Source organism: Piliocolobus tephrosceles, chromosome 16, assembly GCF_002776525.5.
Source record: "Piliocolobus tephrosceles isolate RC106 chromosome 16, ASM277652v3, whole genome shotgun sequence".
Classification (NCBI taxonomy): domain Eukaryota; kingdom Metazoa; phylum Chordata; class Mammalia; order Primates; family Cercopithecidae; genus Piliocolobus; species Piliocolobus tephrosceles.
In genome coordinates, this window is record NC_045449.1 from 15,513,989 (window position 1) to 15,533,306 (window position 19,318).

General features: G+C 43.9%; 1 protein-coding gene across 3 annotated transcripts in view; it reads right to left on the bottom strand.

Moving 5' to 3' along the window:
- Positions 1-18,817, bottom strand: part of CDRT1 (CMT1A duplicated region transcript 1) — a 42,870-nt gene extending 24,053 nt beyond the window's left edge. For 2 of the 3 annotated variants that reach the window (XM_023188073.2, XM_023188071.2), the window contains exons 1-7: positions 18,120-18,817; positions 14,439-14,603; positions 13,239-13,439; positions 13,008-13,135; positions 12,092-12,214; positions 6,991-7,100; positions 4,323-4,523 (exon numbers count right to left, since the gene is read on the bottom strand). In XM_023188073.2, the coding sequence (XP_023043841.1) occupies positions 4,323-4,523; positions 6,991-7,100; positions 12,092-12,214; positions 13,008-13,135; positions 13,239-13,439; positions 14,439-14,603; positions 18,120-18,624 (1,433 nt within the window). In that variant the 5' untranslated portion in view covers positions 18,625-18,817. The remainder of the gene's footprint in view (positions 1-4,322; positions 4,524-6,990; positions 7,101-12,091; positions 12,215-13,007; positions 13,136-13,238; positions 13,440-14,438; positions 14,604-18,119) is intronic. The other variant, XM_023188072.2, reaches the window with a different exon arrangement.
- Between the last annotated feature and the right edge of the window lie 501 nt (positions 18,818-19,318).

The window sequence follows — 19,318 nt, forward strand, 5'->3', positions numbered from 1 at the left end:
AAAAAAAAAAAAAAATTGCACTTCATAGAGTTATTGTGAGGTTTTGCACATAAAAACGATTAATATGTCTTTGGGGTTTTTTGAATATGTTAAGCTTTTTCTTCTAATATTCCCAAGGGTCTTGCAGCCTTACCAATGCCTTACCAATTTCTCAGAGCCTCCAATGCAGCCACAGTGCATTGAATGATGATGGCACAGTGCTCTGAAAGAAAGCATGTTTTGAATTTCTGTTTCTAGCAGTATGGTGGTTTATGTCTTCAGGTTGGTTTTCAGAATTTATGCAAGAAAAGGTATTTGATAAATACTTTTAGAAAAATAGGAATAGAAGGAACTTTCTGGGTTTAGTAAAAGATATAAGCCAAAGTCATAACAGTAAATATTATGCTCAGTGGAGAAATTGTGGATGTATTCCCTTCCAGAAGGGGAACAAGATGAAGATGCCCACTCTCACTGCTACTGCCTGCCACAGCACTGGAAGGCCTAGGCAAAGTTAGAAGGAAAGAAAAACAAAAGATGGTACAGGCATTAGAAAAGAAGATAGGCCGGGCGCGGTGGCTCAAGCCTGTAATCCCAGCACTTTGGGAGGCCCAAGCAGGCGGATCACGAGGTCAGGAGGTCGAGACCATCCTGGCTAACACGGTGAAACCCCGTCTCTACTAAAAATACAAAAAACTAGCCGGGCGAGGTGGCGGGCGCCTGTAGTCCCAGCTGCTCCGGAGGCTGAGGTAGGAGAATGGCGTAAACCCGGGAGGCGGAGCTTGCAGTGAGCTGAGATCCGGCCACTGCACTCCAGCCTGGGCGACAGAGTGAGACTCCATCTCAAAAAAAGAAAAAAAATAGAAAAGAAGATAATATATTGTTGACTGGGGAGTGGCTCATGCCTGTAATTCCAGCACTTTGGTAGGCCGAGGTGGGCAGATCCGAGGTCAGGAGATCAAGACCATCCTGGCCAACATAGTGAAACCCCGTCTCTACTAAAATACAAAAAAAAAAAAATTAGCCAAGCATAATGGCATGTGCCTGTAGTCCCAGCTACTCGGGAGGCTGAGGCAGGAGAATTGTTTGAATCAGGGAGTCGGAGGTTGCAGTGAGCCGAGATCGCGCCACAGCACTCCAGTCTGGTAACACAGTGAGACTTTATCTCAAAACAAACAAACAAACAACAACAACAACAAAATATATATATATAGTCATTTGAAGTTGATAAGATTGTCTACATACAAAAACCAATTATTAAACATATATGCTTTTAGAACTAATAAGAGAGTTTGGCAATGATGCCAGACACAAGATCAATTTACAAACATCAATTGCATTTCTCTATGCCAGCAATAACTAATTTGAAAATATAAGCAAAATTAAGATACCATTCACAACAGTAACAAAATTATAACGTTTACAGGCATTAAGTAAAAATACACAGGACTTTTATGAAAAAAATTTTAAGGCTCTAAGAAAGAACACAGATTATTTAATTGAGTGTGTTTACCAAACTAATCTATAAATTCAATGCAATCCCAATAAAAAGTCTAGTTAGCTTTTATTGAAAGTTGATAAACTTACTCCAAAAACTCAAAACGTATATACTATAGCTGTTACACAAAAAATAAAAGTGAGGCCGGGCACGGTGGCTCACACCTGTAATCCCAGCACTCTGGGAGGCCAAGGCAGGCGAATCACGAGGTCAGGAGATTGAGCCCATCCTGGCTAGCACGGTGAAACCCTGTCTCTACTAAAAATACAAAAAATCAGCCGGGCGTCGTGGCGGGCGCCTGTAGTCGCAGCTACTCGGGAGGCTGAGGCAGGAGAATGGCGTGAACCCAGGAGGCAGAGCTTGCAGTGAGCCGAGATGGCACCACTGCACTCCAGCCTGGGCGACAGAGCTAGACTCCGTCTCAAAGAAAAAAAAAAAAGAAAGAAAAGTGAAAAGTAGAATTTCCCTCCCCATCACATTTTAAAACATTCTCTAAATGCATACCTAAAAATAATACAAACAATTTTCAAGAAGGGGGATTTTGACTAAAAACAGAAAAACAGAAAATGGACTAGATCAGAGAGCTCAGGGACATTCTCATGCACATACGGGAAATATCCATGTGATAAAGATAGCAAGAGGGAGAGACTGCTGATTTTATTTAAATATGAATAAATGAAATGGAAACCCTACCTAAGGCCACATATAAGGTTGGATTACAAATAGATTAAAAAACTGAATGCAAAAGATAAAACTGTAATGTTGATAGAATATTAGAAAATATCTCTGTGACCTGGAAGAGGGAAGAATCACAAAAATGAGGGGGAAAAAACCCTGATAAACTGATGTTTTATTACATTCATATCGATTTTTTTTTTTTTTTTTTTTTGAGACCGAGTTTTGCTCTTGTTGCCCAGGTTGGAGTGCAGTGGCACCTCCTGGGTTCAAGCGATTCTCCTGCCTCAGCCTTCCTGAGTAGCTGGGATTACAGACATGTGCCACCACGCCCGGCTAATTTTGTATTTTTAGTAGAGATGGGGTTTCTCCGTGTTGGTCAGGCTGGTCTCAAACTCCCGACCTCAGATGATCCGCCCGCCTGGGCCTCCCAAAGTGCTGGGATTACAGGCGTGAGCCATCACGCCCAGCCCTTATTGAGAATTTTTGTTCAACAAAACTCATGTAGATACTGTGAACAAAGTTAATAGATAGTCCTGGTGAGAGGGAATTCTCTGGCAGATGGCCTTTGGGCTTCATCTGCACTATTGGCTCTCCTGGGTCTCCAGCCCTCAGATTTTGGACTTGCCAGCTGCCTTTATCACACAAGTCAATACTTTATAACGAATCTCCTATGTATATACACATTCTATTGGTTCTGTTTCTCTGGAGATCCTAATACACATATGAAAAGGTGCTCAACTTCATTAATAATCAGGAAAGTTAAAATTTAAACCCCAATAAAACACAGTGGGTTTTATTTAATACCCATCAGATTGACAAAACTGTTACATTGATAATATTAAGTGTTTGTGAGAATACATAAGAAGAGATATTCTCATATGCTGCCAATGGGAATGTAAATTAATACAACCACATTGGAAAGCAGTTTAGTACTCCTTCCTAGAAATTCCCATGCTAAGAATATACCTTTAAAACACTCGTGCACATGGGCATCAGGGGACACATCCAAGACCCGTCTCTGGCAGCATTCTTTGAAATAATGAAAAACTAGAAACAAGAGTCGGGCACCGTGGCTCACGCCTGTAATCCCAGCACTTTGAGAGGCCGAGGCGGGTAGATCACGAGGTCAGGAGATCGAGACCATCCTGGCTAACACGGTGAAACCCCGTCTCTACTAAAAAATACAAAAAAAAAAATCAGCTGTGCGTGGTGGCAGGCACCTGTAGTCCCAGCTACTCAGGAGGCTGAGGCAGGAGAATGGTGTGAACCCAGGAGGCGGAGCTTGCAGCGAGCCTAGATCGCACCACTGCACTCCAGCCTGGGCCACCAGGGCGAGATTCTGTCTCAAAAAACAAACAAACAAACAAAAAACTAGAAAGAATGCAAATGTCCACCAACAGAAAAACAAACACATGAGTTATGATAAAATCATCCAATGTAATACTGTATCTCAGTGAAATAAGTTAATTACTGCCACCTACATCATATAGGTGAATCTCAAAAATGTAGTTCCATGTAAGAATGAAGTACCAACAAATTTTAAAAATATGATTCCTTTTATGTTAAGTTCAAAAACAGGCAAAAGTAATTAATACTCTTGGAGATATATAAGAAGGAAGCAAAAATGATAAAGAAATGCAAGGGAATAATTAGTATAAAATTAGGATAACATTACCTCTGGTTGTCAGGAAGAAGCAAGAAGAGAAAGGCACAGTGGGAGGGTTAGGAAATGGTGATATCTAATGGATGCATGAGTGTTTGTTATACTATTTAAAAATATACATACATATGCGTTTTTAAAACACTATTTTGCCTCTATAGTCTGTCTCATACCCATAAAAAGCCATGTTCCCTGAAAGAATCCGTAAGAACAAAGGTAAGTAATTATTTCTTCATCTAAGAATGCTAATAAAGAAAATTTTTCTGACTTGCACTCATCAATTAGAAAATATATCTGATAACTGTTATAAATCTATCTCATTCAAATTGTAAGCAATATATACATTCCTGACTTTTTCCTTGCCAAAATAATAAGCTGAAGTTATTCCGGAAGTCAGTGTCTTCTAGGATAACTGTTAAATATAAGAGGAAAAAAGCATGCATACTTCTTCCATGAGCTGCCGCTAGGCCTTAGGTAGGATGGGGATCATGATGCCTTTGGATTCCTCACCTGATACTTAAGTCATAACTTCCACTTAGGAGAAAATTTTCCTCCTCACACAGCAAGAGGGCCCGGACACTCCCAGCATGGCCTCGGAATTCAACGGGTATCACTTTTACTTGTATGATGTCTAGAAGATGGATCTTTCGATTAGACGACACAGCTATCAGATCTCCCCCGGGATAGTGGATGACTCTTTTTTGATCCCACCTGAGTGCCGGGGAAAAGGATTATCCATGAAAGAAGAGTCTGTGTCCTTCCTGGGACTGACTCAGCCCCCTGACTTTCGCCTACAGCAGTGGTATAAAGGAAAAATCAGGGCCTTTCAACAAGGGAGGGAGCAGAAGGCAAGGTCGAGAATTAACAGGCCCTGAGGGATCCCCACTCTCATACATGATAAAAATCCATTTCCGTCAAATTTAAAAACTAAAGACAAAAGGCAATTTTTTAAAAATTCTGTAAATGTTTGCTAAATCCCCAAGAGAGAATGGAGTATGTGGCATTGCCCAAATTTAATCGATCATGGCAACCTGTTTTCTTGGAAAACATCAGAGGAACACAGTTGGGAAGTCCTCTGCACACTATATTTCTTTTCTTTTCTTTTTTTTTTTTTTTTTTTTTTTTTTGAGACGGAGTCTCGCTCTGTCACCCAGGCTGGAGTGTAGTGGCCGGATCTCAGCTCACTGCAAGCTCCGCCTCCCGGGTTTACGCCATTCTCTTGCCTCAGCCTCCTGAGTAGCTGGGACTACAGGCGCCTGCCACCAAGCCCAGCTAGTTTATTTTTTTTGTTTTTTTTTTAGTAGAGACGGGGTTTCACCGTGTTAGCCAGGATGGTCTCGATCTCCTGACCTAGTGATCCGCCCGTCTCGGCCTCCCAAAGTGCCGGGATTACAGGCTTGAGCCACCGCGCCCGGCCTCTTTTCTTTTCTTTTTTCCCTTAATCAATATCCAGTGAGCATACGTTAGGTTCAAAGTCCTGTGCTAGCAGATACCACAGGAAATATAAAGAATTATCAGATAAGGACCTTACTTACAATGAGCTTATTGTCCCATAAAACTAGGTGAGTTGAATTAATGTTTCAATCACAGGATTATTAGCAAACAGGTAAAGTATGAACAGGATGACCAAATAATGTATTGTCCAATTTTATTTTATTGGACAGGGGGTATTTTATTGTGAAAGGAGACACTATTTATTTATTTTTAGAGACAAGGTCTTGCTCTGTCACCCAGGCTGGAGTACAGGGGCGCAATAATATCTCCCTGTAAACTCCAACTCTTGTCCTCAAGCAATTCTCCTACTTCAGCCTCCCAAAGTTCTGGGATTACAGGCATGATCCACCACACCCAAACTGGGGACTAATGACACTAGGACTGCAGAGTAGAGAGGGATCATTCCAACAAACAGGGATGTATAGTCACTCTAAATACGAGGAGCTTTGAGGCCAACCTGACCAGAGAACGAAACCCCGTCTCTACAAAAGAATTCAGAAATTAGCCAGGCGTGGTGGCATGTGCCTATAGTCCCAGCTACTTGGGAGACTGAGGCAGGAGAATCGCTTGAGCCCAGGAGGTGGAGGTTACAATGAACCAAGATTGCACCACTGCACGCCAGCCTGGATGACAGAATGAGGTTCACTCTGAAAAAAGAAATACGGATAGTATGGTGATAACTGTTCTTTAAAATATATATATGTGTGTATGTGTATATATACTTTTTAATATATATACATGTACATATGTGTATGTGTGTGTATATATATGTATATGTACACACATATATTATAAGGAGCAATTCTTGCTATTTTTGCCCTTATTCCGTTTGTCACACCTAGAGTTCAACTAGTCACCATCTCTTCTAAAGAACAGTTATCACCATACTATCCATAAAAATTCGACTTTGCCTTTCCCCTATCTTATCTTCTCTGTCTTCCTCATACTGACTGTTCTATTGTCAAGATGCAATTTGTTAATAAGATTCATGGCCAAAAATAAAGTAGAGGTGGACTTTGCAAAACCTTGTGAATATAAAGTGAAGTCCTAGGCCTAAATATGGCAGAAAGTTGATTATTAAAGAACCTTCTTCTCTCGGCATATTGAAATGATGTCAGAGTATGCAATTATAAATACGACTGTCCTATTTACCATGGAAAGATATCTATAGTACTTTGCTAGGCTGGGTTACAGAAATATGTGTAATATAACACCACCGCTACTTAAAAGATGTGCTAAGTATGGAAAGAAAAGAATTCTAGAAGGGTAGACATCAATATTAATGGTGGTTATTGCTAGGTGATAAACTACAGGAAAACTTTGCCTTTCTCTATACATTTTCTGGCATTTGGAAGACTTTTTCCAATAACTGTATATTATTTCTAAAATTAATATAACAAAATAAAGAGATTTCAAAAAATAAAGATTTTATGTGTGACTTGTGCAAAAGGTTGTTGGTCAGCATACCCAGAATTTATAAAGGGAAAGTGTCCTTTACCCACTGCCAAGAATGGTGCAAAATGAAGCAGCTATTATCTACATGGGATCACGTGCAAGTTTAGGGCTAGAGCTTGAGGTGAGGAGAGCTTGCCTTTCCATGTACACAAAGGTCAGGGAAATCCCAAGTGTCAGTATGGATAACTTAAGTGTCCCTAGAGACCCAGATTCTGAACCCAGTACCTACGTATCAGAGAGAATGCGAACATTGTAGGTTCCACAGAAAACATTTCTCTCCTCCATTAGGACCTGCTGTGTTTCCTGGTTCTGGTATGCAGTCCACAGGTTGTACTCATTCTAACAAGGGAATATTTGAAGTTAAATCTCAGTGGTAACTTCAAACACCCACAGTCCCAGAGCCCCTAGGGTCTCCCTGGCAAGGGCACAGGGCTCACGGATTCTTCCTCTGAAGGCTGAGGCTGCTGCTCTGCAGAGAAGGGAGCAGCCGGTGAGCAAGCACCAAAGGAAACCGTGAGTTAGAAAGTGTTGGGTCAAGGTTCTTAATTTTTCTTTCATCTCTTTGACTTTCCATGTGCCCTGATTCCATGAACTTTCAAGGCTGAATTCCAAATGTCACCAATAACACAACTTTTTCAAAAATGAGCTCACAAAGGGTATCCTCACAACATAAAGTCACAGGTGCCCTTTGACTGACCATTTCACAGAAGTCGGAATATCATATGTATATTACATCTACCTGATAGTACAAAGCACACTCAGGGGATTTTAAGCCACATGTAAAATTACTGCTACACATGCTATGCATTTGCTTTTTTTTTAGACGGAATCTCGCTCTGTCGCCAGGCTGGAATGCAGTGGTGCCATCTCGGCTCACTGCAACCTCCGCCTCCTGGGTTCAAGCGATTCTCCTGCCTCAGCCTCCAGAGTAGCTGGGACTACAAGCATGCGCCACCATGCCCAGCTAATTTTTGTATTTTTAGTAGAGACAGGGTTTCACCATGTTGGCCAGGATGGTCTCAATCTCTTGACCTTGTGATCTGCCTGCCTCGGCCTCCCAAAGTGCTGGGATTACAGGCGTGAGCCACCACGCCTGGCTGCATTTTTTTTTTAAGACAGTTTTGCTTTTCTCACCCAGGCTGGAGTGCAATGGCGCGATCTTGGCTCACTGCAATCTCTGCCTCCCGAGTTCAAGCAATTCTCCTGCCTCAACCTGCTAAGGAGGGGCGATTACAGGCATGCGCCATCACACCTGGCTAGTTTTTGTATTTTTAGTAGAGATGGGGTTTCACCATGTTGGCCAGGCTGGTCTCGAACTCCTGACCTCAGGTGATCCGCCTGCCTCAGCCTCCCAAAGTGCTAGGATTACAGGCTTGAGCCACCATGCCCCACCTGCATTTGCATTTCAAAGTTTTCATACACCTGCAATCTTCATTTGTCCTTGCAGCTGCTTTACAAGGTAGATCACTTGCCCCACAAAATGTTCTCATTATTTTACAGATAAGGTATCTGGGACTCAGGGAAAGGAAATCAATTTTATCAAGTCTTGACAGGGGCGCTTTTGTTTGCTTCCCAGTCTTTCTTTTATTTCCTTCCTGCCTGCCTTCATTCTTCCTCCCTCCTTTGCTTCCTCTATCACACACCTTCTGAGCAGGTATGGCATTCCAGACATGCTAAATTCTGGCATAGATGACTGAACTAGATTCTCAGTTCCATTTATATTCCCTGCCATATTCTATCCTCAAATAGTCGGAAATTACAGTCCCATTAAACTAGCAGGAAAGAAAAACCAGAATATATTTATCTTGAAGGCAAAGAAGAACATAGCATCATGTTTGCACCTGAGAGTCCTCTTGGGGACATCTCTGAAGTCTCCTTCCAAACCTTAGCCTTCTGCTCCATGCCTTTAGACTCTTCCTCAGATGCCCTCTTTCCTCTGCTCCCTCTCCTTAATCTTTAACCATGTAGCAATGTCCACCAAGAAGTTTCTGCCCAGAAGAATCTGCCAACCTGCCTCCCCTCCAGGGTCCAGGGAGCTTTCCATATCCCAGCCTGAATTAAATGATGCTGCCCTGGATTCTCCCAACCCAGGGGGAATTCATTGGCCCTTGCTCATCTCCTAAGTTTTGTGAGCCCAAGAAGCCACATGGTGGAGTCATTGGGAGGGAAAAGACCTGAGTTTAAATTCCAGCTCTGCCACTGCCCAGCTATGAGACCCTGGACACTTTCTCACAGCATATCCTTCATTTCCACATCCATAAACTGGGAACAACAACATCTCCTCGATCTATGGTGAAGTCAAGTAAATGCTGCATGCAGAGCTATGGGCATTGTGCCTGGCACACAGTTCACACTCATGCTATTACTTACCACCCTAAGAAGCACTCACCTCCACTTTTCCTAGGAGACTCTATAACTGCTTAGTCTTGCTATTTAATGTGTTCTCCATACTGCTTCACCTGCTTCTCTCCCTTTTCTCTCTCTCGCTCTCTCTTTTTTTTTTTTTTTTTTTTTTTGAGATGGAGTCTCACCGTCTTGCCCAGGCTGGAGTACAGTGGCACAATCTCAGCTCACTGAAACCTCTGTCTCCTGAGTTCAAGCGATTCTCCTGTCTCAGCCTCCCAAGTGGCTGGGATTACAGGCATGCACCACCATGCCTGGCTAATTTTCTATATTTTTAGTAGAGACAGGGTTTCGTCATATTGGCCAGGTGGTCTTGAACTCCTGACCTCAGGTAATGTGCCTGCCTCAGCCTCCCAAAGTGCTGGGATTACAGGCATGAGTCACTGCGCCTGGCCCCTTTTCTTAAACTATACATGTAAGAATTAAAGAAAGAGGAGAGAAACACGAAGGGTGGCTTGACAGTCAACAGGTTTATTTCAAATCTGGGAGGGAATTCTGACTGAGTTAGGTCGGAAGCCACACTCTCTTAGAGACTAAGAGTTTTTAAGGATTCAGGGTGGGAGAGTTTATCAGATTCTCGGACTGCTTTTGTGTCTCTTTGTTGTGCTTATCTGGGAGGGAGAGTTGTGTGTCTGTCCCCATACATCTTTCTGCAGCTGCAGACATACCCACCGAGTCTGATTTAGCTTCCTTATCTTAGTGCACTTGAAGGGAAAGGAATGCTTATTATGGCCCACTGTTTTACTGGGGCCCATTGTATGAGGGTGAAGTCCGGCAGTTACCCAAGAGACTTCCCACCCACCTCCCTCTGTGCCCAAGATGTCTTATCTGTGTTTTACTGTCTGCTCTTTCTGGCTGCTTGTAGTTAGAAGAGAAGTGATTTCCTTGAAACACATGAGACTAGAAAGGGACCTGGTACTTAAAGTGACGGTGTTTGTCCGAGATGACGGTGCTCCAGTTCTGTCAATACATTTCTAGAATGTCAAACACTGGCTGGGTAGTCCTTCTGTTGGGCCATTACTGACTGCATCACCCAAGGAAGAAGGGTGTTGTTTGTGTTATACATAAAAGAGCAACAGACTTGAAAACAAAAGCAGGTTCACGTTCAAATTAATGCCTCTTTCACTCAGCTGGCTGGGAGAGCTTGACTTCTCTGTGCCTCAGTTTCTTTATCTATAAAATGGGTGAAGGGACCAGCTCAGAAATGAATAACTGTAGGTCAAATGAAATCCAGAAATGTGTTTTCTTTTTTTTTTTTTGAGACAGAGTCTCGCTCTGTCATCCAGGCTGGAGTGCAGTGGTGCGATCTCAGCTCACTGCAAGCTCCGCCTCCTGCGTTCATGCCATTCTCCTGCCTCAGTCTCCCAAGTAGCTGGGACTACAGGCGCCTGCCACCACGCCCAGCTAATGTTTTGTAATTTTTAGTAGAGACGGGGTTTCACTATGTTGGCCAGGCTGGTCTCAAACTGTTGACCTTGTGATCCACCGGCCTTGGACTCCCAAAGTGCTGGGATTACAGTCGTGAGCCACCGCGCCTGGCCCAGAAATGTGTTTTCTTTGGCCAGTGTAGTTTTTAAAACTGCTTTTAAACGGTTGCCAGCATTTAATAAAAGCAAGAGATTTCACATAATATGTCAGATTTCTATCTTCTAAGGCTTAGATGGTCTAGCAAGACAGGGGCCTCAAAATAATCTCTCAAGACAATAATTAGCCAGAACTGAGCAGCAGCTGGCCCTTCAGATGCAGGTGAACTGTCCAGTCCATGACAACCACACCGTCTGCTACTGCCCACACCACCTGCCTCCTCCTTTGTGTCACCTGCCTGGCCCCTCCAGGTCATATGAGCTAGATGCTCTCTCTGGATGCTTCTGTTTCTCAAATTCTCATTTAACATAGCTTCCTTATGGGAAGCGGCAGTCAAACCATCCCTCATTAACTATCCTTTTGGGGCCAATTGAATAGACTTCAAAATAGACTTTAAGCAGAGAGGAGGGGGCAGAAATCTAATGGTTTTAGGAATATCAACCATGCCTTGATAGGCAAAGCAAAGCGCGCGAAGAGTCTTCCATTCACTCTTCATTATTGCCCACGAACTAGTGGAGAGGGCTACATTTCATTAACTCTCTCCTTCCATCCTAGAGCCAGAATGAACCTGGAAGTGAGAGATGAGGGAGCCGAATTCATCTAGGCCCCAGGCATTCTGGAACCAGCCCTGGCCCTCCCCTCGGGTCCTCCTCGAATTCCTGAGCAGCAGATGCTGGAGCCTCCAGAGGCATGGGCTCATTGAGTTGCTCCTGGCTTCTGAACTTGCCACTAAATGACCTGGTGCCATGGACACAGAACACGGCCATGGGCTTTGAAGTAAGGAAGAACCCTGAGAGGACAACCAGATCAATCCACCCATCCAACAGATGAGTAAAGCAAGGCTTAAGAAGAGGAAGTGTTGGCTGGGCGCAGTGGCTCACACCTGTAATCCCAGTACTTTGGGAGGCCGAGGCGGGTTGATCACGAGGTCAGGAGATCAAGACCATCCTGGTTAACACAGTGAAACCCTGTCTCTACTAAAAATACAAAAAAATTAGCCATGTGTGGTGATGGGCACCTGTAGTCCCAGCTACATGGGAGGCTGAGGCAGGAGAATGGCGTGAACCCAGGAGGTGGAGCTTGCAGTGAGTCAAGATCACGCCACTGCATTCCAGCCTGGGCAACAACAGAGCGAAACTCTGTCTCAAGAAAAAAAAAAAAAGAAGAAGAAGAGGAAGTATCTTGCAAGTCAGTAGCAACACAGAACTCTGGTCTTCCTTAAGGAGTGTTACCTGCCATGATCCTCTGTCCTCACTCCAGAGCTGAGTCTGGACTTCAGCCTTCAATGGCCAGTTAGAATGAGACGTTCACAGTTACTTGCCCCAGATGCTGTTGGAACCCACCTTCGTCCTCAGCTTCCACTTCGGATGTTTCACACGCATGCGCTTCCCATCATCTACCATTTTAGGAACTGGGATAGAAACCTTATTGGCATAATTAGGATCAATTCCTCTTGTGTAGGACCCCTGGAAAAAGACAAAAAACTAAAAATAAATAAAAATAAAAACAGAAAATGGCTACTCTTAGCTCCGACTCTGCAAGAAGAAGGGAAAAACTAGTTCTTGGCAAAATCTGAAAGATGGGTAAGCCCTGGCTGCGGCAGGCAGGCCCAGTTCTGGCTAGTTCCTCTGGCAGTGTGTGCAGATCGAATGGAGGAGAAAAATAAACACCAAATGCCACAGGGGGACCAGCAAAGATGGTTAGACTATCGCCAGCCTCACCATAGCTGCTGCTTCTCATCCTCTGTCCTCTCTGCTGGGAAAAAAAAATCAAGTTACCAAAATCCATGGTTAGGGTGAGACTTCTGGCAAGAAACGGAGAAGTAAAAATGCTGGAGAAGATTACCATTGGGGAAAATTGCATTTCAACTTAAAAAAATACTTTGTGGCCTTATAAACATCTGTGTTCCATATGAGGCTGATGCAGAAACACATTTATGGCTTTCTTGCTGCGTAAGCTGCGATATAACTCCCTGGGGACTGGGGGTTCTCTGCTTTGTGAGGTGTTGGAAAGGCTCTGCCTCTCTGCTCCTGAGTGCTGTCTATCCTTATTGTCCTTGTGAGATGCACTGACAATGAGAGAGTACTCAGTCATCAACAGGAGTTTGGACCAAAAAGAAAAGACCCATGAAGCCGAAAAGGCCACAAATGTAGAGCAGGAGGCCAGCTAAGGGTTTACGAAAGGTCCACAGTCAGATCAGCCTCAACACGAAAATGAAGCTGGTCTCAGACATTCCCCTTTCAGACTTGCAGGAAGTACCTGCATGAAGATAATCTGGTTCTGAATGAAGGCGTGCACTGACAAGTCCATCTTGACCTGTTGAGCCACCGCGGCCCAATGCTGGCTCACAGAGGCACACTTGTTCAGGGTATGTCTATCCAGCATTCCTGGAAAAAAAAAAAAAAAAAAAAAAAAAGATGGATCCAGAAACCCCAGAAATGGGCCAAGATGGGAGGTGTCTGGGAAATCCCCTCAAACACCCCAGCATACTTAGAATATACTCGGAGAGGTGGATGGGCAGGTAACGGATGAAGTCTCGGTATTTGCTGAACCCAGAAGACAGGTCTCTGATGTCATCCAGGTCAACCAATAGACTGCAGGGATCGTACCCTGGCTTGGTTATGCCTCCTTTTTCAGAAAACAGCCTATTCATTTCGGAAATACACTGGAGTGAATTCCTCCATGGTTCCTCTAGAGTGAAGCCAGAGAAAGGTATGTGGTTGAGTTGGCTCTATAGAAACTCCAGGCCAAGAACAAGTCCTCACCAAAAGCTCTCCCACAAAATAAACCTCCTCAGAGTCTACCCTTAGGCCACTAGATTTTTGTCATCTCTTCTGCCACATGAGAATAGAACCTTTTGACCCAAATATACATGTACTTTTCAACTTTTTCAGCCCAAGGAGAAGTCTAGAGTATCAGAGTCTGAAATGACATTGTGCCTGGAATTTTCTTAAAAATACTCCAACAAGAAAAAATTTTAAACAATTTAAGAAAGGGGGGGGAATGAATGGAATAAAATTGGTAAAATGTTGATAATTGTTGAACCCAGTGCTGTGTGGGTGGGTGGTTATCATACTGTTCTATATACTTTTGAAATCTGAAATTTTCCATATAAGTGTTTTTGAATCTATGCCTTGCATTTCCTACGATATTGTGTTTCCTATGATATTTCATGTATATGTCTTGCTTCAAAACCCAACTTAGGAGTGCCTTGAGGTGGGGAACCAAATTCCCCATTAATTTTATTCCCTCCTCAAGATCGAATCCAATACTGCAAAAATAGCCATTGGAGGGTTTAATTCTAGAGCTGGCCACCATGCCAGAGCCCAGGGACTAGATGATGGATTGTGGCTCAGAGCAGAGAAAGACTCCAAAGGAAACCATTGATAGTCTCCTTTCTGATTTCTATTTTCAGATGTGTCTTGTGGACACCGCAGTGAAGAGGTGAAAATATGGGTTTGGGTGCCATACTGATCAATTTCAATCCTTGCTCCTCCCCTTACCAGCTGTGAGAATTAGATGGGGAAGTAAATGTCAAAGAGCCCAGCACACTGTAGATGCTAAATGAATGTGAGTTCCTCAAATCTGCCATCCCCAGATGCTATCACCCTGCCAGCCCCTCCAGTTCCACGGGGTCTTCCCATTCTCACATTGGTTTCATATTGGCTTTCTTCTTGAAAGTTGACTTACCAGGGTTAGATGCTGCCCCAAGTAAGTGTTCATTTTCTGGGGCTTTGGACAAAGGAAGGGATATGTGCTGAGTTTTGGCTGTCCAATAGACTTGTGAGGTCGCAGACTTGGAGCTGTCGTCTTTCTCGGGGGAAAAACACACATCTGTGATGTCTTGATTGAGCCCTGAAAAACAAAAGACCAAGACAAGGTTGCTCTTGAAGCAGGTGTGTTGAGGAAAATGAGGTGGAGAGAAACTTTTTCATTTTTTCTTCTTTTTTTTTTTTTTTTTTTTTGAGACGGAGTCTCACTCTGTCGCCCAGGCTGGAGTGCAGTGGCACGACAGCAGCTCACTTCAAGCTCCACCTCCTGAGTTCACGCCATTCTCCTGCCTCAGCCTCCCGAGTAGCTGGGACTACAGGCGCCCGCCACCACGCCTGGCTAATTTTTTGTATTTTTAGTAGAGACAGAGTTTCACCGTGTTAGCCAGGATGGTCTTCATCTCCTGACCTCATGATCCGCCTGCCTTGGCCTCCCAAAGTGCTAGGATTACAGGCATGATTCTTCCTCCTTTTAAAGATGTACAGAACGGACCAGAGAGGTTGTGTCTGTTTTTATTTGGGGCCTCCAGGCTTCTATGCAAAAATCTCAGAAAGCTTCCTGTTAGCGTTTCAGCGTACTTCCAGTGTAAAATATCTTGAGCTGTTTACACAAGGAGAGAGAGAGAGTCGAGGTCCGGAATTGCAACAGGGAATGTTCTTTGGAAGCTCAAGATGAATTTTCTTTCATGATAGAAATAACCACCCTCGCGTCAAATTAGAACATTTAACTTTTTTTTGGTTTGTTTTTGTTTTTTTGAGACAGAGTTTTGCTCTTATTGCCCAGGGTGGAGTGCAATGGCATGGTCTTGGCTCACTGCAACCTCCACCTCCTGGGTTCAAGTGATTCTCCTGCCTCAGCCTCCCAAGTAGCTGGGATTACAAGCGCATGACAACTGGCTATTTTTTGTATTTTTAGTAGAGATGGGGTTTCGCCATGTTGGCCAGACTGGTCTCGAACTCCTGACCTCAAGTGATCCGCCCGCCTTGGCCTCCCAAAGTGCTAGAATTGCAAGCGTGAGCCACCATGCCCGGCCAGAACATTTAATTTTTTAAGAGAGAATCTGTTCTAAGAAAAGAGAAGGTTGTTGGCCAGGCGCAGTGGCTCAAGCCTGTAATCCCAGCACGTTGGGAGGCTAAGGCGGGTGGATCACGAGGTCAGGAGATCAAGACCATCCTGGCTAACATGGTGAAACCCCGTCTCTACTAAAAATACAAAAAAAATTAGCCAGGCATGGTGGCAGGCCCCTGTAGTCCCAGCTACTCGGGAGGCTGAGGCAGGAGAATGGCATGAACCCGGGAGGTGGAGCTTGCAGCAGTGAGCTGAGATCAGGCCAGCCTGGGCGACAGAGTGAGACTCCATCTCAAACAAACAAACAAACAAACAAAAAAACAAAAAAGAAGGTTGCCACAACCTGTAATAGGACTTACACAACTCCAATGTAAATAGCCCATTTCTATGGTGCGTGATGAAACTTTTGGAAGAGCACCACGGAGCATTGCATCTGTGCGTACAAGCCAGGCCCTCCGTTGCTGGCAGCACTGCAGAGTGGAAGAGGCTCAGGAGGGGATCCTGGTTTTCAACCCACATACATGGTGGGTGACCTAAGTGAAGGCATTCAGATGCCCTGGACTTTGGTCTCCTTATGTAAATATTAAGGATCAACCAGTCGGTTGATCTCCAATCTAACTTACTGTTTTTGACATCCTGGGATTCACTTTGTCTTCATTCTATATTATCATTCTTTTATACCCCTGACACGCCAAATAAATCAAGTGACATACATTGTGATCTACCTGCGTCCTAGGCCATCCAGCTTTAAAATTCTTTTCGATTCCACTAGTCCAGAAATATGACCACCTCTCAGGTGTCATTGGTGATAGGAATTACACACCTTCAAGAGCTAAAACTCCAAAACGCCTCCATATGACCACCCCCTCCCAGCTTTCTCCCACCCCTGCTTAAATCTGAGCTTCCCCACACTGGACCCTTCCACTCCCGGACCCCTCCAAAGCTCAATTCTCTTGCCTCCTGATACAGTTTCAATATCTGTCCCCTCCAAATCTCATGTTGAAATGTGACCCCCAATATTGGAAGTGAGACCTGATGGGAGGTTTTTGGGTTTGGGGCAGATCTCTCATGAATGGCTTGGTGCCCTTCCCACAGTAATGAGTGAGTTCTCGCTCTATTAATATAGTTCAAGAAAGAGCCGGCTGTTTAAAATAAACTGACACCCCTCCCCCTCTCTTGCTGCTTCTCTTGCCACATTATACGTTGATTTCCCTTACATTCCACCATGAGTGGAAGCTTCCTGAAGCCCTCACCAGAAAGAGATGCTGGTGCTATGCTTCTGGTACAGTCTGCAGAACTGCAAGCCAAATAAAACTCTTTTCCTTATAAATTACTTATATATTTCCTTATAAATTACTCAGCCTCAGGCATTCCTTTATAGCAAAGCAAAGCAAAGCAGACACCACCCTTATTGTTTCTTCTGCTTCCCTGAACTAGCTGGCCAAACACTTCCAGGATTCTCTAACACCCTAGGCCTGTGATTCTCAAAGAGAGATCCCCAGACCAGCAACATCAGCACTAGCTGGAAACTTGATAGAAATACAGAATACCTGGTTGGGTGCAGTGGTTCACGCGTGTAATCCCAGCACTTTGGGAGGCCGAGGCAGGTGGATCACAAGGTCAGGAGTTCGAGACCAGCCTGGCCAGCATGGTGAAACCCCGTCTCTACTAAAAAATACCAAAAAATCAGCCAGGTATGGTGGCACGCACCTGTAGTCCCAGCTACTTGGGAGGCTGAGGGAGGAGAATTGCTTGAACCCGGCAGGTGGAAGTTGCAGTAAGCCAAGATTGCGCCACTGCACTCCAGTCTGGCTGACAGAGCGAGATTCCATCTCAAAAAAAAAAAAAAAGAAAAGAAAAGAAATACAGAATCCTGGGCCCACCTCAGACCTGCTGAGTCCGAAGTTCTGGGGGAGGAGCTTGTTTTAACAGGTCCTGCTGGAGATCCTGATACAAGCCACAGCTGGAGAACTACCACCCTAGACTTATTTGACCCTTAAGCTATCTCCAGCCTTGGAGAAACTCTACTTTAAGGTTTGATTTCATGGATAAGCAAGGAGCATGGTAGAGTGAATGAAAAAAAAAAAAAAAAAGCCGTAAGTTTTGACTTCTTGGTCTGGTTTCTGTGCAGGGCAGCTGAACAGCAAACCAATAGCTTCCCCTTTACAACCCTCTCAAGCCCAGTCCAATCCCTAAAGCAGGAATGACACCAACATTAAGGGGTCAGAGGCAGGGGCCAGCCATTTCTGGGCCTATGAGATGCAGAAATCCATGATAAATGCTTGTCAGTTAAAAGTTGTGTACTTCCTCCCGCATTGATCATTTTCAAGAAGGAAGTTACATTCAGTCATTTCTCCTTTGGTAAACAGGATCGGGTGTCAGGACAAGGTGTCAGTTCAAAAAAACCTATGCTGCATTCTGTGCAATCTCTGTCTACCTATGTTGTCTACAACTGCAGCTCCCTACAGATTTCTGAAGTCTTGCCTTCCGGTTTCTGGGGGCCCTCTGGTCTTTGCCTGTGGCCTTGTTTACCTGAGATGCTGTTCTGCTCTCTCAGAAACAGGACTGTGATCACATTGGCAGCAATGAGCAGTAATTTGGGGTTGCACATCTGCAGCAGTAAGAGAGTATAATTCGCCTTGGTCCAGTGGGTGCTGTTCCCAAACCAGTACAAGATCTCCTTCATCTTCTGTTCTACTGTTTTATCCAACATTTGGTTCAAGAAGGACTTCGCAACTTTCCCCTCTTTCTTGCTGAGGTCGATCCGGGACCTGTTATAGATGAAATCCTTTCCCTGTGTGGTCTGAAGGATATTTTGGAAATAGTGTAACAAATACAAGCTATTTAACTGCTTCAGAATGCTAACTAGAAACCTCCTCTGTGATATGTCATTGATCCTGCAGAACCACTCTTTGGTAGAGAAGATCTTCCAGGCTAAGACACACGTCTCACACTTCTGGCATAGAGGGATGGAATCGGTTCCCTTCTCACAATGAAAATAGGGGGCATTCTTGAGCGTTGATTCCAGGTTTTCCATGATCCTGAGATAACCAGCTCATTTTAGCCCTGCCCACTTGCAACGGCAACACCACCGAACACTAGAGGAATGGGAGAAATGAATAAATACCCCAGTTGTGCCTTTTCAATTACAAACGTCTCCCAGAGCAAAAGTAAATGGCTGCCATGGACGGAAAGCGTCTCTCTCTCTCAGAAACTGCCAGTAGAAGTCTGGCTTTTTGTACAGACCTCCTTGGAAACATGGCTTTACCGTAAATCTCCTAAACCTGGCACTGCTTTATGTGGAGGCAGTTGCTGTATATTCTGAAAGAGCTGGTCATCTCATTTCTAGAACAACAAGAATATTGTTAGCCAAATTTAAGTAATATGTGGACTATTACTGGTATTGTGCTTTAATTACTGTTATATATGGCTTATGAATATTCATGAATATAAAATAAGATGCAAACTTTCCTATGTTTATATCTGTTCAGTTACAAGGTGGCTATCCCAATGATACTAAATATGTTTATATTCATTTTCTTAAGTCATCATCAAAGTAAAACCAGAAATGTTTAATATAAATTTAAGTTATTTAACTGCTTCAGAATACTAACCAGAAATCTCACCACTGTCAAAGTGCCCAGGCAAAACATATTGGGCAGCTGACAGAAAGAGTTTCAAAGTCATGCTGAGATAATTCTCCTATTTCAGGTAAGACTAGGTTCAAACAT